Raw genomic sequence first — 26,800 nt, forward strand, 5'->3', positions numbered from 1 at the left:
GTAGTCTGGTGTCTTCCATGCGTATAACATGCCCTGCCCACCTTAGTTGACATGTGGTGAGCATTTCTTCAACACTCGGCATTTCTGCCCTATTCAGTACCTCGAGGTTTGATACATTATCTTTCCATGAGATGTTCATTAGTTGTCGGAGATGTCTCTGCTGTACTTTATAAAGACTCTTAATATGGCGTTTGTAGGTGGTCCAAGTTTCAGAGCTGTACAGAAGTGTTGGCATTATGATGGCTCTGTAGACTTTTATCTTGGTTTTCAGGTGGATTCCTCTCTGGTCCCACAGACGACTTCTCAATTTTCCGAAGGCTGACGCTGCAGATTGAATTCTTTTTGATATTTCTGTGTCTATACTTCCACTATTGGAGATAGTACTTCCCAGGTAAGAGAACTTGTCTACTTCAGCCAGTGGAGTACCATTCAGGAGCACTGTCCGTGAGTTTAGCTTTGCATTATGGGTGTCTTGGATTAGGACTTCTGTTTTCTTGATGTTGATTGTTAGTCCAAATCTTGCGGAAGCTTCAGCAAAGGCTGTCAGTAGCTCTTGCATGGCCTGAAGACTTTGAGTTACAAGTGCTGAATCATCTGCAAAGAGCAACTCCTGTATCAGTAGTTCCCGTGTCTTGTTCTTTGCTTTCAGGCGCCTAAGATTGAAAAGATCTCCATCGCTTCTGGTTCTAATAAAGAGGTCACCAAGTTCTTCTGGCATGCTTTGTAGGACTGCAGTAAGAAAAATATTGAATAAGGTTGGTGCAAGAACACATCCTTGCTTCACACCATGTCCCACACTGAATGCGTCTGAACAACTATCACCACAGCGGATACTAGCAGTCATACCATCATGAAAACTACGTAACACTCTAATAAAGGTTTGTGGGCAACCGTAACGACTCAGTAGTTTCCATAGGGTCTCTCTGTGAACCGTGTCAAAAGCCTTGCTGAAGTCCACAAAGGTGACAATTAGTGGTTGGCGTTGTTCAGCACACTTTTCTTGCAGTTGTCGCAGTGTGAATATCATATCATGAGTAGATCTGTTGGCTCTGAAGCCACACTGACTCTCAGGAAGGATGTCTTCAGCAAGAGTCTGTAATCTAAATTGAAGAATTTTGGCAAGTATCTTAGCCGCTACTGAAAGAAGTGAAATTCCCCTGTGGTTTCCACATTCTGCACGGTCTCCTTTTCTTTTATAAATAGTCACGATGATTGCATCCTTGAAATCTTGAGGGACTTCTGCTGTTGTTGTTGACCAGATGTTGCGGAATAGCTGCAACAGGTGTTTTGTCAAAGCTGGTCCACCATATTTCCAGACCTCCGATGGTATACCATCTGGTCCTGCAGCTTTCCCACATTTTGTTCTCTTAATGGCCTTGTCAAGCTCTTCTGTGGTTGGTGGTGTATCCATGTGATACCTGACCGGTAGTTGTGGAATGTTGCTGACAGCAACATCATCAACGGTGGTCTCTGGATTCAGCAGGAGGCTGAAGTGCTCTCTCCATCTCTCCATGATCTTGCTTTTGTCTGTGTGGAGCACGCTGCCATCAATACTCTTCACTGGGTCCAAGCAGGCACCCTTCGGACCATACACTTCCTTCAGTGATGCAAAGAAGGCTTTGCATCAACAGTTCAAAAAGAATAATGTGAATATTGAAAGATAAGATTATAGAAATGAAACAGTTGTCTGCCATTATTGTTGCCAGTTCAATTCTTGGCACACACATTTATCTCCCAAAGTGACCCCATGCAGCACTCACAGAACACCACATTGAGTGGAACAATACCAACAAGGATGGCACTAAAAAAAACCCTACCCAATGAAATCTATTGCATTCAATTTTGTGATTTTTGTAGTAATTTTTTTTAAGAACTACAAAAGCAAAGAACTTCACTGGGCACTAACCTCATCTGCAAATAGAAGATGAAAAGTCATAGACATTATCTGTTTTGTTTATGTGCTCATCACGATATTACCAGTCTGTTTATTTCTTCCTTCTTACATATTTGTTGTGTAAAAACTACTGTTTAAATAATGAAAACTATTAACTATCATTTTTTTGTTTGTGGTGATGGTGAAAATGAGTTACAGTTAGTTTTTTGATAAACAGGATATTTGACCAAGGGCAAGTGGCCCCTGCCTTGTTCTCTACTGGACTTCCCGCTATGGTCGGGTAGTTGGCTGAGGTGTAGGTCGGGTCTCTCTTTGGAGGATTTGGTTCGTGCCTGTGGTTGGGGAATGCTCAGAACTCCCAGTTGGTGGTGAGTTCCTTGCCTAGGGTTCAGGGGTGCACTGTGCTGGGCCTCCTGGCGCGGTGGGAGGGCTTTTCTCTGGCTGGACTGGGACTTCCATTCTCTGTGCCCTGTATCCCTCTGCTCTCTGGTGCTGGGGGCCCCTGTGGTGGTCCCTCTGGCCCTGGTCTGGGTGGCTGACGTTGGGTTACCCAGACCCTTGATCTGCTATCCTGTGTACTTGTCTGGGGGGTTCAGGCTGCCACTGCTGCTTCAGCGACGGTCTTGGTGTGAGGGTGAACGGGCGCTCTCCCTTCTTTTACGATCCATCATCCACCACAGAACACAAACACTGAGCGCAGGTGACAGCTCCCCTTTGCATAAATAGTATGCATGATGGAGTGATGTGCTTTAAATGTGTGTTTGTATGCCTAAGTATGTGTGAACTGCAGTTGTATTGTGTACGTGCTGACATGTTTGTGTGTGAACGTTTTTTGAGCCAACTGGTATGTTTGTAATATTTGAATGTAACTGTGGACAGGCCCCGCTTTTCTGAGTAACATCTACATTGTTCTGTGACTCCACCCCCCATCATACTTATTCCTCCTCCAACTTCTTTAACCCCCTTTTCTCCTCTTTCTTTTGTACCCTTACCTCCAATATCCCAGTCTCTCTTTCTCTATTATTTTTTTGCCGTCCGATCCAACAAGAAATGTATGCAAACAAAATTATCATAAAGTTTAGCCTCAAATACAAGAGGTTTATTTAATAGATATGTGTGTCTAAAGATTTACGACAGTAAAATCTGTCCAAAAGAAGAGGCCTTCAGTTCTTCTTTGTTTGCTTAGCTGCTGGACAGATAATGCTACAGATAAATAAACAAATACACAAACAAATTCAGCGGCTTAGGTCGCCCAATGATTGAAGGATCAGCAGTTCGATCCCTGCTCCCCCCTCATTTGTTGTGTACCGGTGAAGGTGCGTACTGGCAGCCACGTCTCTGGCAGTCTACCACCACCAAGTTTACCACCACCAAATACGAATGAGGAATGAATGAATAATGGACACATTGTAAGCAATTTGAGCAACTGGAAAAGCACAGATAAATTCAATCAATCAATTATTATTATTAATATTATCTAAATGAATAGAGAAAATGCCAAAGACAAACAATAGCAATTTCTCAGTAGCTCACCATAAATAATCTCAAAAACATCAAAAGTTTTCAATATTGTTACAAACTCCACAGATTTTCTTAATATTATTACTCTTTTTTTTTAGAGTGAAGCAGTGTGTTTGAGTAATGGAAGTTGTAGACATGTCCCTATCTCCTTGCTTATAATTTACTTTCACTTTCAGCTTTTATCCATGGGTTGAACAAAAAGATTGCATAAAAATGTGAAAAACTAAAGCATTTTTCAAACACAATCTCTTTGTTTCATGGGCTGGTAAGTAATTGGACAGATGAAATAACTATAAACAAAATGATCATTACTAATATTTGGTTAAAAACCCTTTGTTGGCAATGACAGCCTGAAGTCTTGAACTCATGGACATCAGCAGATGCTGGGTTTTCTCCTTCTGATTGCTCTGCCAGGCCTTTACTGCAGCAGCTTTCAATTGCTGTTTGTTTGTGGGCCTTTCTGTCTGAAGTTTAGTCTTCAACAAGTGAAATGCTGCTCAGTTGGGTTAAGATCAGGTGACTGACTTGGCCATTCAAGAATATTCCACTTCTTTGCTTTAATAAACTCCTGAGTTGCTTTGGCTGTATGTTTTGGGTTGTTGTCCATCTGTATTATGAAACGCCGTCCAATCAGTTTGGCTGCATTCACCTGGATCTGTGCAGACAGTCTGTCTCTGAACACCTCAGAATTCATTGGGCTGCTTCTGTCCTGTGTCCCGTCATCAATAAACACTAGTGTCAGTACACACACCCCTCCCCCTTCAATATATACATTCCAACATAAACACACACACATGCACACACACACCCTCTCAAACACACATACACGCACACACATTTTGCAAGGAAGGTGGGACCTGGGTCCATCTGTCCCCTACCCCCTCCCTGGTGGGGGGTGCGGGCCCCTTGGCGACGGCGGCCGTGTCCCTTGGGTGCCGGCTCCCTGGGCCCGGCGGTGCTCTCTCCGCACGGTGGGGGGGTTCATATTACACCTGAGCCGGGGGTGTTCGTGTCCCTGGTCCTTGCCCCTGAGCGCTGGGCCCCGCCAAACTTCCAACATGGCCGAGCCTGGTCGGGCCATATTTATAACACCCCTTGTGGGCCACCCTTTTTTCCCCGGGGTTCCCCCCTCCTGGGCGGGGGCGGCGGGCCCCTGCCTTGCTCCTCCCTGGACCAACCGTGGGCCGGGTGGGTGGCTGCCTGGAGTGCGGAGCGGGTCTCCCTTGGGGGGGTCCTGGCTCGTACCTGGGGTTGGGGCGGGGGGATGCCCGGAACTCCTGGGTGGTGGTGGGGTGCTCGTCTGGGGCTGTGGGCGTCCTTCTCCGGTGGGGCCCTGCGTTGGGCTCTTCCGGCGCGGCGGGGGGGCTGCTTTCCTGGCTGGGCTGGGGCGGCGCTCTCTTTCCCTCCGCGCCTCCCTGCTCTCTGGCTCTGGGGGCCTCGCGGCGGTCCTGCTGGCCCTGGCCTGGGTGGCGGTCTTGGTCGCCCGGGGGGGCGGTTGTTCCCTCCCTGTTCCCGTGTGGCGTTGGGGGAATTCCGGCTGCCGCTGCTGCTGGGGTCTGGGTGTGGGGGTGGCTGGGCGCTCCTCCTCCTTTTCACATTCCACCATCCATTTTAGAAGAACATAAACACTCACCTGAGCACAGGTGTTAGCTCACCTTTGCACTAATAGTTTGCATGATGGAATGAATGAAAGATTTCACACTAGTTGGTTTAAAGGCATAGGTATGCGTTCGTGAACACTATCTGTTTTGTGTACATGTTGACATGTGGACATTTTTTGCAGCTAGCAGGTGTGTTGATAATATTTGAGTGTGTGTGAACAGGCCCCGCCCTTTTTGTTCTACATTTGAACCGTACCGTAATGATAAACAACCAGTAAACCTGTCTGCTTTATGCTGCTTCATGGTCTTACCCCCCCCCCCTCTCACTACCCCCCCCCCCCCCCCCCCCTCTGACATCCCTCCCTTTTCTTCCCCTCTCTCCTTTTCCGTCCGGTCCAACACCAAAGATATTCAAACATGGTTGAAATGAATAAAGTTTGGCCTCAATTACAAAAGGGGGTTATTCAGTCATACCTTTGGTTTGTCTGAAGATGAATAACCCCTCTTGTTAAAGTAAAATATGTCCAACACAAGAGGCCCTCAGCTTTCATCTGCCTGCCTAGCTGTTGGACAGGACAAAAAAAAAACACAAAAAAAAAACACTAGTGTCCCAGTGCCACTAGCAGCCATGCACGCCCAGACCATCACACTGCCTCCACAGTGTTTTACTGATGATGTAGTGTGCTTTGGATCATGAGCTTCTCCACGCCTTCTCCATACTTTTCTCTGGCCATCATTCTGGTAGAGGTTGATTTTGGTTTCATCTGTCCAAAGAATGTTTTTTTAAACCCTGCTGGCTTTTTTAGATGCTTTTTAGCAAAATCCAATCTAGCCTTCCTATTCTTGAGGCTCATGAGTGGCTTCCATCTTTCAGTGTACCCTCTGTATCTACTTTCATGCAGTCTTCTTTTTATGGTTGACTTGGATACTGATACGCCTACATCCTGGAGAGTGTTGTTCACTTGGTTGGCTGTTGTGAACGGGTTCCTCTTCACCATGTAAATAATTCTACCATCATCCACCACTGTTGTCTTCCGTGGACGTCCAGGTCTTTTTGCGTTGCTGAGTTCACCAGTGCTTTCTTTCTTTCTCAGGATGTACCACACTGTTGATTTTGCCACTCCTAATACTGTAGCAATTTCTGGCATGTTTTTTTTCTGTTTTCTCAGCTTAATGATGGCTCCTTTCTCCTGCATGGAGAGCTCCTTTGACCGCATGTTGCCTGTTCACAGGAAAATCTTCCAAATGCAGCACGAGTCCTTTAATCAACTCCAGGCCTTTTATTTGCTTCACTCATAATGACATAACAAGAGAATTTCCCACACCTGCCCATGCAATAGCATGGAAGTCAATTGTCCAATTACTTAGGAGCCCATGAAATGAAGGGATTGTGTTTAAAAAATGCTTTAGTTTTTCACATTTTTATGCAATCTTTTTGTTCCACCCATGACATAAAAGATGAAAGTCTGCACTTCAATGGCATCTGAGTTGTTTTATTTAAAATTCACTGTGGTAATGTACAGAAACAAAATTAAAAAGAATGTGTCTCTGTCTATATATATATATACATATCTAGGCTCTGTATATAAAAGAGCAAGAAGCAAGGAGATAGGGACATGTCTACAACTTCCATTACTCAAACACACTGGTTCACTCTAAAAAGAAAAGAGTAATAATATTACAAATATCTGTGGAGTTTGTAACAAACTCGGATCACTTCTTATGTTTTTTGAGATTGTTTATGGTGAGCTACTGAGAAATTGCTATTGTTTGTCTTGGGCATTTTATCTATTTATTTACTGGTAAGTGCCTACGTTGACATGGTAAACTGAAGCAAATGGTGGTTCCTCTGTTGGTTCGAGGTTTAGTACTCAGCCTAAGCCACACCATACCTTGGGCTGAGCCCATAAGGAAGCATTAGACAACTGCACGTGTAAGGGAATACTTCTGCTGGCCTGGCTTGCATGCAGAGATCCAACAGTACTGTCAGAGTTGCCCTAAGTGCCAGAAACTTCACTGAAATGTAGCGCAAAAACTCCACTCCAGCCTCTCCCAATTATTGGCACTCGTTTTGGTCGCCTCGGCATGGAAGTAGTGGGTTTTGTTGAGTAAAGCAAGGTTGGAAACCGCTACATGTTAGTCATCTCTGATTATGCCACCAAGTACCAAAAGATTTTTGCATTAATATGTGTGAAAGCAAAAACTGGGCCTGGCCCTTTTGTGGTCCAAAAGAGACTTGGAGCTGTAACAAATCAGGTTTCCACCCCAGGTCATGAATAGTCCAGTCACATCCTCCATGTTAACCTTCTTAAAGAATTGGTTTCTAGGACTCTAGATAAAGCTATGGGACTGCTGATCAGAAATGTCAGTGAGGAGGAGAAAGTGGATGAATTCCTGCCATCATCAATGCTCACCACTATGGATTTAAACCATCTTTCTGAAGACCAACAAGCCCAGGAATATCTGGGATGCACAAGCTTGTTGCACCATGACATTATGCTAAAGTAGCACGCTACAGTAAGGCGAATGAGTTACAGAGTACTATAGTGTCTCCTGGTTCCACTAAAAAAGGGGTGGATCACATGCTGTCCCTCGGTAACATCAAGCCTTCATATAGCAAGTGGTGTCACCCAGTTGTCTTGGTCCCATTAGTTTTTGCATTGATTTTAGATATCGAAATCCTGTGTCGAAATTTTATTCCTATCCAACCCCCAGAATTGACAATCTTGTTGAGCGTGTAGGAAAGGCAAGTTTTTAAGAACCATTGACCTCTGTTAGGGTTATAGGCAGGTTCCCCTGACAGGGCACTACCAGGAACTGACAGCTTTTCACACACCCAGGGTTGGATGGTGCCCTGCAACTTATCAGTGACTCATAAATAAAGTACTCAGTAAACTAAATGACTGTGCATATCTTGATGATATTGTCATTTACATTGCCACTTTGGAAGAACCTCTAAGACATCTGAAGAATGTCCTAGAGTGCCTGCATGCTTCAGGGTTAACCATTCATCCAGCAAAGTGTGCTTTTGCCCAGAATGGAACGGAGTACCTTGATTACAATATTGGAAGTTGGTTGATAAAACCACAAGCCAATAAAGTCCATGCAATTAAATTCTGTCCTCTACCACAGACAAGAAAGCAGCTAAGGTCCTTTCTTGGATTAGCGGGATTCTATCAGAGATTCGTTCCAAGTTTTTCCATGCGCGCTGCTACGCTGACCGACATGAATGGTGCAAGATGCCCAAACAAGATCAGGATCAGTGGCAGCTTTTCTGGACATTCAGCAATCACTGAGTAAGGACCCCGTATTTCACAGTCCAGATTTTTATGAACCTCTCATTTTGCAAACTGACGGATCTCAAAGAGGCATTGGAGCTGCGCTTCTACAAGGCATGACTGATAATCGACATCCTGTGGCTTACAAAACCCAAAAGCTGCTCCCCAGAGAAACTCGCTACTCCACTGTGAAAAAAGAGGGGATGGCCATCAAATGGGCCATGGACCCTTTCAAATACTACCTCTTGGGAAGAGAGTTCATTTTGGAGACAGTCCACAGGGCTCTGCAATTGCTGGAGAAGATGAAAGACACTAATGGCAAAATGGCAGGTCAAAATAACAAGATGGCATCTCGCCGCGCACCCCAACAGATACAAGGTAAACTACAATAGTAGACTACATCCCCGGCAGAGAGACAATCCCTGCAGACTTCCTCTCTCGTGCTCCTCATGAACCTTGAAGGGGAGGGGGTGTGATGGTTGCCCACGCTGCCACCCCATCAGGGCAGTAACCTCCTGCACCATCCACTACATATATGGTATTCCCTCCCTTTACATTGTGCACACACTTTTAGATGTTTGATTTTCAAACATAAATGCAGACAAGACACACTTTTGTTTGGTTTAAATTTAAAATGTATTGACACATATTTTAAGTTTGCTGAGAGGACAATTGTTGTTGCTGCTGCCATCTGCTGCTGGAACCACCAAGTCAGGCCTGACACGAGAAAGTGTGCCAGTCAGGAGAGGCCTCATATTCAGCAGGCAGCTAATTGGACTGAACCATTGGCTGGGCGAGAAGAAACTCTTTTTATGGAACTCATATTGCTTTACTTTTAATTTCTGAACATCTCTGATTTTTAATGTAATGTTTGTGTTACCATAAAACCAAAACATCAGAGTCCAGGTGCATGTTTGTGAATACTCATAAGCGCTCACCTGACACAATGAGACGGGCACTATTGCTCTGTCGGGTTTCTCCTGTGTACCGATGTCGCGTCATACATCTGTAGTTGTACAGCCCGTCTTCCATTTGCACATCCAGGATATAAAGGGCCCCCGTGGATGTTATTAGAAATCGCGACACTGTGAAGAAAGAAGTGAAAAGACAATAGTCTCAAAGACAAAAAAAAACACCATGAGCTGCATGGGCCGTGGGCAAAGATGGACGGTAGACCTCTGATCAGAAGATTCATTCATCCGTTTATTCATTTATTTATTTATAAAGAACCTTCCACCACCAGCCAATGAGGGCCAAAGTACTGTTCACAGGGTGAACAAACATAATGCAATCATAAAACACTAAACCAATTTAAAACAGAGATTGAAACCAGCATAAAAATCTGACAAGGCTGATGCTAAAGCACTGAAATAGAAAACAATTCTTTTTTAAACTTCCAAAGGGGGTGACCTTAAAGATGGCAGGTTCAGTTCAAGCCCTGCTTGCCCGTATGTCATAGTGTTCTTAAGCAAAGAAACTGAACCCCACATTAGTCCTGGTGGTTACAGGTTGGCACCAGTGTTGGGAATCTGTGTGTGTAAATGGGACTGTGACTGTGACTGTAAGATGCTTTGGGCCTTCTAAGAAGGTAGTAAACTATCACCATTTACCATCTCGGACTCCACAGCCTTCATTTATCATGTAAAAAAAGCCACCTCAGGACTACTGGAACATGACTAACCAAGTGTGGTATGAAAAAAATCTATGTCCTAGATCAAGATTCCAGATCGTTGAGGTAACATCCTTTGGACAAATGTGACCATAATATTTCAGCAGAACCTCCCCAAAACCACAGCTCCCCTCACTGCATGAGTGACAAAACCACATGACGAATGTCGAAATTGCATCAGTTGGTGACAATCATTTTCAAGCTCAGCAGTGAAAGGTTGATGACATGAGAATGCAGGTGAGTCAGGAACCTGGGAAAAGCTGCTTTCAAAGAGCCAATGATGAACTCTGGATACCAGTATCCTGGGATCAAATGCCTGATAGAAACTGAGTATTCACTCCATGCAAACTTTCACTTTTTTTCAGCAGGGGTTGATGGCACAAAATCCAAAACGACTTTTCCTGGTAACAAATCCAGGTTTATTACAGTTTAGCATCGGCTTGACAAGTTGCTGGTTTGTAGGGTTTTCCAGTTCAAACACTCTTTACGTGTCTCATGAAGATTAAGGTTCAGTCGCATCAAGATTAGTTTGAAGGATCTACTGTTCTGTCGTTACAAAAGGAGGGGAAAAAAGGTGGTTTGTATTACATTTTCTGCTTTGAAAACACAATCGTATGCGTCAGACAAGAGGAAAGCACAGAAAGCCAATATTGGAATCTCTTAACAAATATTTGCAAGTCAAGTGAGGTTTGCAGCTCTGTGATCGCAGTCACCAAACATATGCTGCAGCTCATTTAGCTCCGAGCGGCCCTGACAAGACTGTGTGTTGTGTAGCCGTGTTTCACAGCTCGTTATCGTGTAGCTCATCGCTCTTCTCTCACTCTCTCAGGGGGAACTCCGTGTCTCTCTGTCAGAAAGGGTCCCTCTCCTTTCTCTGTTCCAGACTAAAGTGGGGAGCCCAGATCACAGGAAGGCATGTCTGTGCGGGCCAATCACGGTAATGTTATGCTAATTCAAATGAGCGTGTGGAAGCAGACAGAGGTAGTTAATATTTATGAGGAGTGATGTGTGCTGTAAGCGCCGACTGCTGGAGTATTTCATGTGACAAATGATGGAGAGGCCTATCTGTGATCAAATGAGGCCACTGTGTGTGTGTGGGGGGGGGGTTCTAGCGCTACTGCTATACATATCATGCACACTTTATGGGGTGTTGAATTACCCTCATTTAGAGCTGTCATGCTTGTTTAACACCCATTAGGCCTGTTGGTCCAGATGCTTACTGAGTTTTTTATCTTTCCACTGCTCCCATTTAAGGGGGGTTGGCACTGCGAAGACTTTTGCAGGGATTGGCAGATCTTACTGACTGCACAGGTCTGAAATGCTCACAGCAGATGACCATCTGTCTAAAAGTTTTGAGCTGTTTCAACCTCTAAACACCATTTCAATTGGTGTGGGTCTTTAGATTGCTCTGAAAAGATTTTAGGTATAAAATTAGTAGTAGATGAATGTGAAAAAGGCTGCAGAGATGTCATTTCTAATGACCACTCCTTCTCTGAAGCTGCTGATATTTTGTGCACAGTATCACGTTTGTGCAGACTGGCTTCTTTCAGAACCTCATGTAATGGGACTTTTCCATTCTCTTTTTTTTTCATTTTAACCCTTTTGTCTTGCATGTTTATCTCTCTATTTTGTTACTTTTTTACTCTGATCTTTTCTGCATTTATGCTGTGTCTATAATTTTTTTAATTGTGCTCTATTTAACTTCATTATTATTTTAGTTAGACACAATGTTTTTCACAAATTAGTGTGTTGTTTGTCATGACTTTGATAGAGAGCTTACGGATCAGTTTGGGTAAAGGCCCGTTCACACCGGGACGAATTTCGCCGGCGATTTTCGCCGACGTTTAACGCCTCGTGACTAAACAAAGGGCACCACTGAGAGTGTGCACACCGAAGCGAAAAAACGCCACGCGTCAAAGCGTAAAAAAAAAACGCCTCGGGTTCGTTTTTTTTTTTTGACGCCTCGCGTCGAAATCTTTTCGACCAATGAGAATGGCGCTTTTGCACACGTGTCTGGAGCTTCTGAAGTTACAGTAAAACACAACTTGGGGGCGCTCAAACACAAAACTGCCTTGCTGAGCACATATACCAGCGAAGAAGTTAGACGCCAAGTAGCGTCTACACTGCCGCGAAGAAATAATGACGGACATTCTAAAATATCCCCGAACCAAGCACCAGTTGGAGCTACTGGTGCTTGAAATATTCATGTTTTCTTTGTATTATTCTGACAAGCGCGTAAATACTTGCTCTCCTCTTCTGAGTGAAAAGCGAGTTTAGGAAGCGTAAAGTTTCGCAGCGCCACCTTGTGTACAGGAGTATTTCTGTTTACGTTAAGCGCCATCTAATGTCAGGGAATGAAATTGCATGTTCGCTCGGCTCATCGTCAGCGAAAATCCCCTGGGTGTGAACACAAAAAACGTGGCGAAAAACGCTGGCGAATAACGCCTGGCGAATATTCGTCCCGGTGTGCACGGGCCTTTAGACTGTCCCGTTAGCGTGGTAAATCTGAGGATGTGAGAGACAGATGCTTTCAGCAGCAGAATCTGTGAGAAGTGGATTTATATTTTAGAAGAAAATGTTCTGTGATGTAATTAATGTAAATCTGGAGCTGAGTATGGAGCAGAAAAAGAGAAGTACTTGAGCAAAAGCTGACACAGGTGTTTACTTTTGAACAGAAACTCCAGCAAACTCAGTAAAACGTCCTCTGACCCTCAGAGCTTTTTGTATTTGATTTTAAACCATGTTTTAGGAGAGTAATTGGTTTGAAGCAGGTCCATTCTAAGTGTTTGCAAGATTTGCTGACACCCCCTTGCAGAGTGAGTGACATCCACATGTGTGTACACATGCTAATGTGGGTGTGTGTATGCATCCTCACGCAGCCTCTTGCAGCAGCAGGCTGCACCTGCCTGTTGGAACGATGCAGCACACTCCCTTGCAGTCTGCATGTGTGTGTGGACCTAAAACTGTGGCTTCATTTCAGCCCAGCTGCCTGCGGCTCTGTCAGTCCTCTCTTGGCTTTCTCAGCCCGCCCAGCTGCCCTGGCATCATTGCTCTGGAAACACAAGCCCCACTCTGTGAAAGCGCTCTTAATAGCTTCAGTTAGCGCCTGCAGAAGCCAAACGGAGCCTCAGAGTGACTCTTTGTTCACTCTTGGGTTCTTACAGGATACAGCAGAAAGACTGAAAATCATCTAGATGCAAAAATGTTAATGCGGTGGACCTGAGCCTGCTGTTCAAGCGTCACTACCAAACGGAGAGCTGCAGCTGAGGGGAGCAGCTCGACTTCAGCATTCATAATTGAGATATGAGTGGAGGAAGGATGAAACGGGAGAGGGAGGTAAAGGGGAGAGACAAAAGAAAAATAAAGATCAAGAGGGAAAGAGCACCTCCGGGATACAACCCCTCTCTGTCATCCTAAATGACTTACAAATTGGCTTACAGCCATGCGCTTCCACTGGGGGAGGAAAGGAGACTCAACTTTCATATGCTAATTCATAGCACGGCTAGGCAGAGCAATTATCAAAAAAAGTGTCAGCACTGTCTGTTTGACAGACCGCAGCAGGAGCCCCCACCTCCTTCTGTGGTGCCTCCAACTGTCTGCTGCTCTTCCTGCAACAGTAACCACTGTGGGTAAGTCACTGATTACCAAGTTCTATCAGAACCAATGTGGATTTCCAGCACCGCTTCATGTCTGCAGTGGGACAGGACACGACTGCTTCTGGCTGCAAATGACGTTCTGACAAAGGCTTTCTGAGGACTGCAGGCAGAATCCTCATGAGTCGGGTCCAAACTACGGGTTTCCACGGTTGTCCTCACTGTGTGACCATCAACCTCCTGTCACCACATTTCTCCTAAGGACTCCCACAATCGACATCTATTGCTGTTTGTTACTCTACACAAGGTCTGCGTTCTGCTGCTCTATTGAACTGTTTAAATTCGCCCTGCAAGACTGATAAAGTTTATTGAATCAACTTTTGAACATGGGAGTCTTTGGGAAATTGCTCTCTTCTAATACCAGCCTCCAGTGGTTATTTGAGGAAATGTAACTCACGTATCTTCCTATCAGACTTCATACCCGAGAGCAAAAGGTGGGGGCTTGTGTAAGCCAATCTATAAGGGAATGTTTTCCTGTAGCTCCTCTGACCTTGTAGTAGTTGCCATGGCAACATCCATCCACCGTTGAAGCTCAGTATTGTCTTTCAATTTTTGGCAGTTTTTGAGGAGTCAAACATGTTATTGTTGTTCAGAGGGACTGAAGAGGAGGCCACCTTCCACTCATGAGTGAGCATCTTGTTATGGAATTGGACCAACAGCCTGTCTGGGCAGGAAAGCAGTGGAGTCAGCGAAACAATGCAGACAGAGAAAACTGCCTCCTCATCTCTTGGCTGGCACCGCCCCATCATGCAAGTGTCTTAGAGTGAGAGAGCGTGGTCCTGTCAGGCTCCCAGCGTAACCTTGATCACCCATAAATGGAACTCACATCTCTCTGAACCGACAAGCTGACTGTCAGCATTTTCAGACGCTCGACCGTCCAGAAAATGTCAGAACTGCTGTCAGCCCAGATTCCACCTGACCAACATTAATGGCACCGTAGCTCCAGTTCAGACAGCATGGGGGGCTAATGCTTGAGTCATCCAGATAAAAATCGTCTGCCTCACTTTAAGGACAGCTGCTAGGGTTACCATGACAATACGTTGGCTCAGAGAGCAGCCTTCTCTTTGCTGAGGATGCAGACATGCAGAGCAAACACTGTCCACATCGTTTTTTGCTTGGATGCTTCATGGAAACCCAGAGAAGGCAAAGAAAGCTCAGCATGTCACTGTTTTACTGCTGCCTTTAAGGAATGGAAAAGACTACAAAATGAAATAGAAATAAACATTTTGAATAAAAAAATGATTTCTACAATGCAGGAACACAGACAATTGTTCAGAAAAACATTTCCTTCATTGACTTGGGTTTTAAAGTAAAGCTCCTTATTCACTCTCCTGCAGGCTGCACCTCTGTTGAAACCCAAAAACTTCCAGATATTCCAAACTGAAGAAGATGCTGAATCAATTTTCATCTCTGACTGCACGCTGAAGCACAACCACAGTTTAACACTCCCCATTTGTCAAACACTGTTTACCTCATCCAGGCTGCAAACGTCAAGAAGGAAACACCAGAAGAACAGAAACAGCTCCATGATCCAATGATAAGCCTCATCTCTGTAATCCATATAATCCGTAATCTGTAATAACATGTTCATTTGAGCACAACTCTGTGTGTGATTCACAATATTTTTAATCTCCACCAGGAGGGGGGGGTCAGAATAACAACAGGCCTGCAGGTCTGCCATTCGAGGCTCGGCTCACATGCCTCATCATGGATGTCTGCAGAGAGATCTAAAAGAATCTGGAAGGTCTCTTTTTATTTGTGTTCTGTCATTTCTGCAACCCTTTGTGTCAACAGCACCTTCCCTTCTGATACAAACTAAACCTTACACAAATACATCTTCACATGGTTATTAATTACATTTGCCAAATAAATATGCGGCGGTGCGATAAGCTGGGTGTAAAACTGTTGAATTGTCGGACATTTCCCTGGAGATTTCATGGGATCGGTCCTGCTTCTGAAAAAGGCAATAATGCAGTCCTCATCTGTGTTTTGTGTTAATTTGCAGTGGCAAGTGGAGCAAGCCATGCTGCTCTGTGAGTGAGGAGGGGAGGGGGGGATTAGATAATCAAACAGTATGCCACTTTAAATAATCTCCAGCTCCTCTGGGGAGGCGAGACTTAAAGCCCGAGCCCTTCTGCTTTAATTGTCTGATTTTCCCATCATTACAGTTGAGGGCCTCATAATTCAGGCTCATTAAATATTCAGTAGGGAAGAGAAGGAGGACCAATAAGCACAGGAGGGGGGAGGAGAGAGAATAAGGGGGAGGGAGGTTTCTGTGGTGAGTCCAAATAAGAGGTTCCTCATGTACTACTTTGATTCATACTACGAGGATTCACACAAGTAGGTCCAAGCACAACATGCAAATTCTGCAATACAGTGTTTATGATTAGGATTAAAAAATAAAAATGCAAATACATGTATTATAAATTTTATAAGAAAGGAGGGAAAGGAACAAACACTGTGAAACAGATTTAACAATAAAAGTACTTACAAGCTGCATGAGTGTGGAAGAACAGCTGCAGCAACAGCAGATCTCAGTCATGTTATCAAGCTCAGGCAGTGGAACCTTAAATGGGTCTGAAGGGCTTCTGATCAACAGAAGCATCAGGGATGTCAAGGTAGCAGGTTCACTGTATTTTCCTCAGCGGTTGTTTCTTCACATATACGTCCTAATTTTTGGCATCACAACCGTGCGTCTGTGTTTTGGCTATGCTATCTGCAGTCTGCCTTTATGACACATTAAAAGAAAACATGCAGTGCTCTCTATCGCACGCTGTGAGAAAAGTCAAACCTTCTGACACATCCTGCTCTGAGATTGGCAGACAGTGCAACATCGCGCCTCCCAAGAAACAAACCCATTTCTCTTTGGGTGTATTTACAATAATACCTTCTAAATCTCTGAGCACACTGGTTTTATCAGGTTTCTGCAAGTAATAGTTTTTCATTCAAAGCAGAAACAAAAACTTCAGCAAAGTGATGTGATGAATGAAAAACAAAAGTTCAAAAAGTAAATCTGAACAAATCTGTGTTTTTAATTTTAAGAAAGTCAGATGGCTTGAACCTATATCCTTTGTCGGGACTTGGAGCTATCCGTGGTGCTGATCACACACTAACTTTTGCGTGAGGAGAAAACAAAACACATTGTGAGGAATAAACTGCTAAAATGAAGGGCTTCAATAGAACTTGACTTCAAAACCGGATGAAGACGTTTCTCCTCATAGATTGAAACATTTTTGACGTTGTCCAAGAAGCAAGCTGACAGGTTCAAAACATAACAAACACCAACATTTACAAATGAAAGGCCTCTAATGTGCTGTGGCTCAGATATTCATTTACACAGGACATCTCCTGTAAACAACCACTAACAATCTGTTTGTGAGCATGACGTGGAGCATGATTGGAGGACGGATCATTAAGGTGTGTTTGCATACATGAAGTTGATGTGTTCCAGGTCATGGCAAAAACTCCCTCGAACATATGCAAAGAGATCAATGGAAGAATGACGACAGTTGCTTTAGCCTGGAGGATCCTACTGTCAAAACTAATAATTATATTCATGGAAATCTTTAATTGTTCTTTACTAATAATTGGATGTTGTTTTTGCTTAAATTAATAGTTCCAGCCTCTTGAAATGTTCTCAATATTTTAAGGTAAACACAAAACACATCCAGACAAACCCAAAAGGTTTTCTTTTTTAAACAAAAATGTCCGCAAAGTTACTTGAAAATATTAAAAAAATTGCATAAAAACATGTAAAAACAACACCGGAAACAAATTCTGAAAATTCTGAAAGAAAAGAAATTTAGAAATTTCTTGGAAAAAAAATGTGATAAATTAATAATCGATCTTGGAAAATAAATATTTTTATTGGGGAACAGTAGGTTTATTTTACTACAAAATAGAAAGTGCCGTCACAGCAGACAACACACGCGTGATGAAAACTGATCAGTCCATCATTCCAGTCCAGTGTGTGGAAAGACTTTGAATAAAGTCATGTGACCATTCAGTGAGCTAGAATGTTCTAAGAATGTTCCCTTTGGATTCTTTGGATGTGAAAAAAAAAACAGTGGTGAACTTTAGGAAGCTAACATGTGAATGGATTTGACATTCATTCTAGTTTACTTTAAGTCACAATCCTAAAATAAAAACCAGGAAAAGAAAAGAAAACTTGACAAGAGATCACAAGAAAGTTTGGTCCATACTGACATGACAACATCACACAGTTGCTGCAGTTTGTCTGCTGCTCATCCATGATGTCAATCTCCTGTTCCACTACATCCCAAAAGTTTTCTATTGGGTTGAGATCTGGTTACTATGGAGGCCATTTGAGTCCAGTGAACTCATTGTCATGTTCAAGAAATCAGTCTGACATGATTCCAGCTTTATGACATGGCGCCTTATCCTGCTGGAAGTACAGTAAACCCTTGTTTTTCGCGGGGGTTACGTTCCAGAAAGAACCCGTGATAGGCAAAAACCGTGAAGTAGAAACCTCTATATCTTTTAACAATTATTATACAATTAAATACTCTATTATACATTGAAAAGACAGAACAAACCATTTTACAGGCTCAAGCATTTGAGTCACCAATAAAAGTACCTTAGAAACGTTTTTTCTACAAATAACTTCTGTTCTGTACTGTCAAATAATAATTTTAATCATCAATGTGAACAGAAGGCTTCAAATCGCGGAGATTAGCCCCGCCCACCGCGACCCAAGAATTGTCATTATAAAATAATGATTAAAAAAAGTACAGTGGGACAAATAGTGACTCGGGTGTATTTAACTGCTCTAAGTCCAGACTGAGCCGCTGCATCCTGACTTTACTCTGCAGTGTTTTCTTCTTTTGCAGCCCGCGGTGCAGCTGCAGGTGTGTTTGTTCAGGGGAAGAACTTATAGTGATCGGCAGTTGGTGTCGCTCTTTTTTCTTCTTCCCAAAAACATCAAAAACATCCCTATACACCGACATGCCAACATCAAGAGAATTTGCACGTACATGATGTAAATTTGGCAAGCTGTTGTAGGAACGTGTACATATTAAACTGCAACGTTATTGACGCACAGGTAGAGCAGAAGCTGAGTGACTTTTTAGCCAATCAGAATGCAGAACACAATGCACGATGCAAATCCGTGAAGTAGCGAAACCGTGAAAAGTAAACCGTGTTATAGCGAGGGATCACTGTACACCTTTCTTCCTGTTCTGATGCTCGGTTTGAACTGCAGCAGATCGTCTGGATCATGTCTACATGCCTAAATGAGTTGCTGCTGTGTGATTGGCTGATTAGAAATTTGTGTTAACAAATTAGACATATGTTATTTTAGTTACATGTTTTATACATTTATTTCACTGTAGAGACTGTTTGAGTTGCAATAAAAGGTTCAGGAACTAAAAATGTACAATCAATGAATTTTCTCTTTCTGTCTGTCCTCACAGAGCATGAAGGATTTGATTTAATCAAAGCTGTCTTTGAAAACCTTTTGTTGTTTCCTACTGATCTCTGCAGCCACCCCCCACCCCCCATCTCCTTTATCTCTGTGACTGTCAGTGTTTCATTTCTTCTTTTCCACTGGTGTTCCCCTCCACCCTTAGCTCCCCCCGTCTTCCCCCACTGCATTAGCCTGCAGCGGTCAGCCGCCTGACAGCTGCTCCACCTGAAGAATATCATTCTACGTTGCTGTGGAGACAGAAGCGCCCCCCGCCCCCAACTTGGCTTTTTTCCCCTCCATCATCTGGACAGTGGTGGGAGCTGCTCACAGATTGAAGGAAATCAGTTTTTGTATTTTCATGAGGGATCCTTGAATGAAATCCAGAATAACTTCCACTGCTCATTTCTGTGAGACTAACCGACAGACAGACAGACAGACAAACACACAGACAGACAGACAGAGACACAGACAGACAGACACACAAGAAGACAGACAGACAGACAGGCAGACACACAGACAGAAAGACAGGCAGACAGACAGACAGACAGACAGACACACAGGCAGACAGACAGAGACACAGGCAGACAGACACACAAGAAGACAGACAGGCAGACACACAGACAGAAAGACAGGCAGACAGACAGACAGACAGACAGGCAGACACACAGACAGAAAGACAGGCAGACAGACAGACAGACAGACAGACACACAGGCAGACAGACAGACAGACAGGCAGACAGACCGACAGGTAACTCTTGACAAAAAGGCCAAGAAGGTTCAGACTTTAAGTAAGCATTTGTGCTCACACCAAACAAAAGATTGCTGTGTAATTAAAGACAAAAAAAACTGTAACCCCCTCCAGCCATCACCACTCAAACACACACATCCACCCACGCCAGCCCTGTTTCCTTCACCTGGCAACCATTCTTCTTGGACTGACAAAGTGTCAAGAGACCAATCACCATCTTCTGCCTAATTGCTCCCATTGGCCTCCCGCACACTCGCACGCTTTGATCCAGCCCCCCACCAAACCCTCCACTGCACTGGCCATGCAGCACTGAGTCAAGAAGGACCCCCCCACAGAGTCATTGCTGGTGATGCTGGTGCCAGGCCTGCCGGCGGAGGGTTAAGTAAATATTGGGCAAAGCAGCTGCTCTCAGAGTGCCATCATCTGCCTGAGATCCAGCCTGGGATAAATCACACACAGCAATTAGTGCCACGCTGTCCCCCTGCCCTCGTTAAACAACTCCGCCCCGCTGGGGAGGGGGCTCATAAACCCAAGCCTGCAGATGGAGGAGAGTGCTGCGTGTCTGTGCTGAAGGAAATACGGCTCATCAGAGTTCCTATCGGATCATGAGTTTTTCAGCGTTTTCTCTTTATGTTTGTAATTTCAGAATAATCTGGGTGGTAAAGTTTCTGCAGAAAAGTCATCCTGGCCTGTCTGGGTCCCTTCTTTAGTTATGCTTTCACCACGGCCTCCTCCTCCTCCTCCTCCTAAACTCCTCTGCTCTTCTTCAGAGTCCAGCAGGTTCACTTTCTGCAGGTACTCTGAGAGCAGAGTAACGGGGGTGGGGGTGGGGGTTGGGTTAAAGCACACATTTCACAGTCATGGGGGGTTGGATAAAAAAAAAAACAGTGAGATGAAAATGAATGTATTACTTTAGACAAACGAAGCATCTCTATGAAAAGCCCCCCAGTTCTGCTGTTAGACAGAAGGGGGTTACAGAGGTGAGCTGTTACTGTGGCAACCAGGAGAGTGACTCTTAGCTGGGATGCAGGGGAAGCTGGTGGATGGATGCATTTGGGGGTGGGTGGGCTCTGTTGATTGCTGCTGTTGGGTCAGACTGTCACTAGCCTCACAATCACAGACAGCCATGAGCATGTGCACAACGACCTTCGCTTGGGGGATCCAGGAGCACCCAAAGGCTCTCTGGAAAATAGGAAAATTCCTGAAGACCTGGACTCAACATAATGTTAAACTTGACTTGTTCCCGCTTAAATGCAGTTTAATTAATAAGGTAGGTGGAGTGCACTCCGGTCAATGTGCAGGTTTCATTTACACCCTGAAGATGACAACTGTTCATATCAGTGATCACACGTCCAGTGTATATATTTCTATAGTTGTGGTCCACTGAAGTGATTTACTCCTTTGGAACCCCCTCCCAGAAGGTTATGCGACACCAGAACTTCATGTAACCCATTCATCATTCCATTTTCCAAAACCACTGTTGAGCAATGGCGGGGTACACACTGAACAGGTTGCCAGGACCACAAACCACACACGTGCACACATGCACACTTAGGGGCAATTTACAGTCACCACCCTAACGAAGAAAAATATATCGCGATATAGTGGAAAATGTTGTAGAACAAACTGAATTAATGTATTTTCTGTCAAATATTTGTAACTTTTAGTGAAGAAGGATTTACCTTCTGACCCCTCCCTAAAGCTTTTCTGCATCCAGCTGCAGACACATTACACGTCTGATAAGCCAATTAGAATCAGACCCAGCATTTGCAGCAGGGTTCAAACACATTGACAACTGGTCCACACAGAGGGATGCCCTAAGGGGCGGAGTTAGACGCTCCGGATAACAAAAAGGAAAACTTTGCATCACTCTCTGCTCCATAAGGGGGCAACAGTTTGGCCCACTAAAGGTCTAGATAACCTAAAGTGTTGAATGTGAAACTATTACATATTTTTAATCTTACAATTTGTTATTTCTTCATTTTGATGAACTCAATCTTCTCCTGAAAAAAACAGGGGTGCAACAAAAATATATTTTAAGAAATATATTTCAATTTATCAGCAACTTACTTATATAATTTAAAATGTATTGCAATAAATGGATGGACAACCTTTTTCTTTTTATTGATTCATATATATCTAAAATCCATTGGTGTGCAAACAAAATTTATTTCATATTTGCATATGTCTTTGTTTTTTATGTTTGTTAGGCAGGAACGCCAAAATCTGATTTTGCAACCTGCATTTCTTATCAAGGAGATGGATGGACACATATGGCTATGTCATTATTTATGTCACCCAAATTTGTTGACTGTAATAGTAAATAATTATTTAGATCACCAATAAATAAATAAATAATTAGATCTTTCCATCATAGCTATAGCTGTATTTGTGACATAAATAACATGTCTGGGTATATTATGTTTGATGTTAAGGTATTGCATTTGTTTTGTTTTACATGTTTGAAATAAATTTAATCAATACATATACAAATATTTATAAAGCTTCCTTCAATTTACGATTTGTTTGTATTGTGGGATATAATATACATATTGTATATCAGCCAATATATTGGAGGACATTTCAGAAAAAAATCACAATATATTACAATATTACCATATACAAAAACAGCAACATTTTAGTATTTTAAAATGCTGAAAAATATACCATTTCCACATATGGAATTTGCTCCTAATAGTTTTGATTTGTAATGGCGGTGAACCTATGAAGTGTGTTTCTGGACTGAAGCCAGAGCTCCTGGAGAAACATGCAAACTCCACACAGACATGAGCCAGCTGAGATTACAACCAGCGGCCTCTCACTGTGAGGTGAGAGCGCTAACCACCACACCACCATGCAGCCCTTCATGGAAACCCAAAAACAAAACTTTCAAAAGTAAAAGGAAGTTAAACAGGAAATCCCCCAGAATCCTTCAAATTGTGGGTGTTGCAGCAAAGCTGGTTCCTCGTGTGACCATTTCACTTCTGATGGGGACGGTCAGGCAGTACTTTTTCTAAAGTCCCTAAGACAAGTGCAGGCTGATGGTCACCCCCCCTCCTGACCTCATGACTGGAGCCCACAGAGAAACAGACTGCCATAGACAAACAAAGCCACAGGGTGGGTGTAATGAATATGCTGCCCCCTGTGGTGGGGATGACCTTACAAACAACAACAAACTGTCACTTTGCCCGGCCTGCTGGGAGCTGCCCTCTGTGAAAGGGCAAACGCCAGCGGACAGCAGAGCCACTACTCGGAGCCGAGGCAGCAGAAGAAGCGGGCTGTCGCGGCATTGCTGCCATTCTGTCGCGGCGCATCGTCTCCATCACGAGATATTTGAGGTATTAACTCAGGTAAGCCATCAAAGCCTCGCTGGCACAGCGTTCTGATCTCCAGCAGGCGCTCTGAATCAGACAGTCCTCATGCGACGAGGGGAACTATCCTGTCAGCATGACGCAGAGGGGTGGGCTTCTCGCTTCGTGGGGGCCTCTGCAGGGTGATGTTGAGAGGCCTTGTTTTACAAACCTTCACAGAAATAGTCCTGCAAAGAATCCATAGAGAAATGACGAGCCTTCATTCCCTCAATTTATGCATTGTAATGGAAAAGACCAAAATGGATGGAATGGCTGAGACAGGCTCATATCACAATTATGTATTGAGCTGATGGCACTACAGCTATGATGGAATAGCAACAATAAATAGAAGGGAAAAAAAACGTAAAAGATCTCTATAGAGATGAGAAAAAATAGAAATTATTGAAGGTCAATAGATCAGCGGAAAACAAATTCCTTTTTGTTTACTTTAAAAAGCACAGTTAGCTAACATCCATGTAAATGTAACAGTAAAAAAGAAACAAAACAATTGAAAGTAAAACTGAAAAAAAGACAAAATCTATTCAAAGAGCAGCAACTTAAAACTAACACTGTTTTTAAATTAAGCTTTGTGGCAACTCATATTGAAATAACTTATAACCTTGAACTTCTTCTGTTCAGACAAATGTGAAAAACATCAATATGTTCACACCCTTCTTCCTCTCTTGTCCTGCTGCAGATCTGGAAACCGTCCCTGAACCCGTTGAAGGCCACGCCAGCTGCTCCAGCTGTGGGCCGTGCTTTGGAAATGACATCTGTGTAAAAAGGTTCTGCGGGGGCTCTCAGAAGCACATTTGTCCTTTTTTTCGGGTTATGGATTTCTTCTCATGGCATTGACTGCGATACAAACTGATTTCACTTCAGACCAAACCAGCTGCTGATCTGTGATTTGGAGTAGTGATTTTATAGAATAAACTTTGGATGTGAAGCAGGTGGATCACAGGTTACTGTCCAAGTGACTCATGGAAACCTGCCTGTGAAAAAACTGCCATCGTCCGTGTTAGAATGTGCTGCTCTGCAGCTCCGACCTCATCAGAACTCCGCAGAAAATCTTCCTGTCCACATTCAGATTCTGAGATCATTATATGTGCTCTTCAACCAAAATGCATCACACGGAAATGACAAGGAGAAAGAAAAGACACCACCGAGGAAGAGGAGGAGGAGGAGGAGGAGGAGGAGGAGCAGGGCTTGAACCAGTTTAAATCTGGTGAACTGTCGAGGATTATAAATCCCTGGTGAAGATAGAGGCCAGCGTTATTTACTAGCCTTACAACCAGCTGCAAACCATCTGTACTTAATTGTACACTACAAACTTTATTAAGATCAATCGGGGATTTGGCCTCAAAGCCTCTTATGCAGAGAAGTGGTGCGTTTGCTTTGAGGAACGGACAGGCTCCCCGGCGCTCTGTAGGATGGCGTCCTCCTTACATCCGTCTGTGTGAGGGTCAGAGGTGGAAAAGGCACGCACCTCAGAAGTCAACCTGCATGGGCACGACCACTGCAACATCAGAACACGCCGGAGGCTGCAGCCTCGGTGCCTTTCAAACCAAACCATCAGACCAAAATTAGCCATGAAAACGTGCGCTGGCCTTGAGCAGCGAGCCCGCATGCGGCTGTGCTTAATGTAGGTCATTGTGCATAATGTTGTTCTTGGCAGCCGTCTGAAGACCACAGATAAGAAGTCCCGTCCAAGCCTTGGAGTGGCAGGGAGCCAGTCTAATCCTATTTGCCCAGATCTGGGCTGAATGAGGGGTGGGGAAAACCGGTGGGGTCAGTTGAGGAGGCCGTCGGGGTAGGGCTCTGACTTTCAGGGTTTTCCGGAGAACAACAGTTCATAGGTGCTTACACAGTCACTCTGAGGTGCAGCAGCATCCCATGGACCACAGAGAGAAAACACCAGCTTTTGGTTTGTAGTTTCTGCAGGAGGAACCGGCAGCTCCATCATTCTAAGAATCTCAGACACATCACCTAAGAAGCATCTCCAAGGATCTAAGCTGCTGGCCTCGTTAGCTCCTTTATTTTCTTCAACAGCACTAAGTCCTCCATATGTCTGATGGGGGGTGCACAAGGCCAGCGGGTGTGGCAGCGGATTAGGCCATCCTGTCTGGAAATGATCCTTTTCCGGTGTGAGTGTACTCTGACCAGCAGCTGATGGACAGAACAAAAAAATGTTGGGTAATGTTGAAGCTCATTCAGAGAAATTATTGAGTCAACAGATGTTCCAAAGAACTTTAAGTTTAAATCTTTGTTTAAAGACTTTATTTGTTTGCAGTGCTTTTCCTTCCAGTATTAAACCCCAAAACATGAAGGGAGGCATAGAGTGAAAATGAAGAAGATCTTGACATAAATATCAGTGTTGCTCATTGAAGGGTGAAGAAGTCCTGAAACAGTGTTTTGTCTAATCATATCAATGACTTTTATAAGTAACATAATCTGCATATATTTTGGATACTTCCATGTTGATTTCTAAAAGTTATTTTTTACAAAATAATTTAAGTAATTCATCTTTGTCATGTGTTTCAAATTGATTCAAAAATATTTCCTAATGTAACTGAAACAGTGTTGTGTATTTTACTGATATAGTATTATATTTTAATCATATGAATGACTTTTATAAGTAACATAATCTGCATATATTTTATATAACTGATCTGCATTTGCAATGTTGATTTCTGAAATAGTTATTTTTACATAATAATTTAAGTAGTTCATCTTTGTCATGTGCTTTATTGATACTTTACGATTCTTAATTCTGTCTGATAAAACCTAGGACCCGGATAATGATAAATCATGTAATAAAATGGTTACAGTATAACAGGGTGGGATAATATACGTTCGCTTCCTTCCACTCCCTTTAAGCAATATTTATTAATATGTCTAATTATCCTAAGTTTGATTAGTTACTGTATGAATGTATAACTGATGATTGTATTGCTTTTGTTTATTATTTCTATTTGATTGCTTGAAATAAACCATTTCAAATCAAATCAAATCAAAGAGGTAAAAAGAAAAAAAATCCTGTCTGTTGCTGAATGTACTGGAGAAGGCCTCATGTAGGATTCCTCATCATAGTTTTCTGCTCTGTAAGGATATTATTGGATGTTACACGCATTTATGAGGTACCGGGGGTGCTGTCATTCAGTGTCCTTACCCCCACTCCAGTCACAGTGAGGTGCGAGTACTGGATCCATTTTCAGTCAAATAACTTTAGACAATAATGGGAGGGTGGGGGTGGGGGCTTCACTTTGCTTCTGCACGCTTGACACTTGAAAGAACTTTTTTTTTGTTTGCATCATAATCTGATTTGGATATAATCTGGCTGTGGCACAAACATCTGATAATGCCTGCGGGGGTGGGAGGGCAGTGTCTTATTTCACTGGGATCTAATGTCAGAACAACGGTAAGCAAATATGAAAGTTTAAAATAATTTGTGTGTAAGAAGCATTAACATTTCCGAGCGCTACGATCCCCCCAGACGGCTAAAGTGGAATTACAAAACTTTATAGACATAATTTATACTTCCTAGAACTAAAACATCAATAATCATTTAAAAGGTAAAAAAAATAAAATTATATTTCCTTTCCTCAAATTAAAAATTGTCTGGAAAATTCGATTTTGTTTTAGTTAAAGGCGTCGGATCTGC

General features: G+C 43.4%; 1 protein-coding gene across 3 annotated transcripts in view; it reads right to left on the minus strand.

The window, feature by feature from the left end:
- LOC101158128 (Down syndrome cell adhesion molecule homolog) overlaps positions 1-26,800 on the minus strand; it is an 87,300-nt gene that overhangs the window by 30,355 nt on the left and 30,145 nt on the right. For all 3 annotated transcript variants that reach the window (XM_023962194.1, XM_023962195.1, XM_023962193.1), the window contains exon 4: positions 9,233-9,379. In XM_023962194.1, coding sequence (XP_023817962.1) covers positions 9,233-9,379 — 147 coding nt within the window. The remainder of the gene's footprint in view (positions 1-9,232; positions 9,380-26,800) is intronic.

Source organism: Oryzias latipes, chromosome 14 (assembly GCF_002234675.1).
Source record: "Oryzias latipes chromosome 14, ASM223467v1".
Lineage (NCBI taxonomy): Eukaryota > Metazoa > Chordata > Actinopteri > Beloniformes > Adrianichthyidae > Oryzias > Oryzias latipes.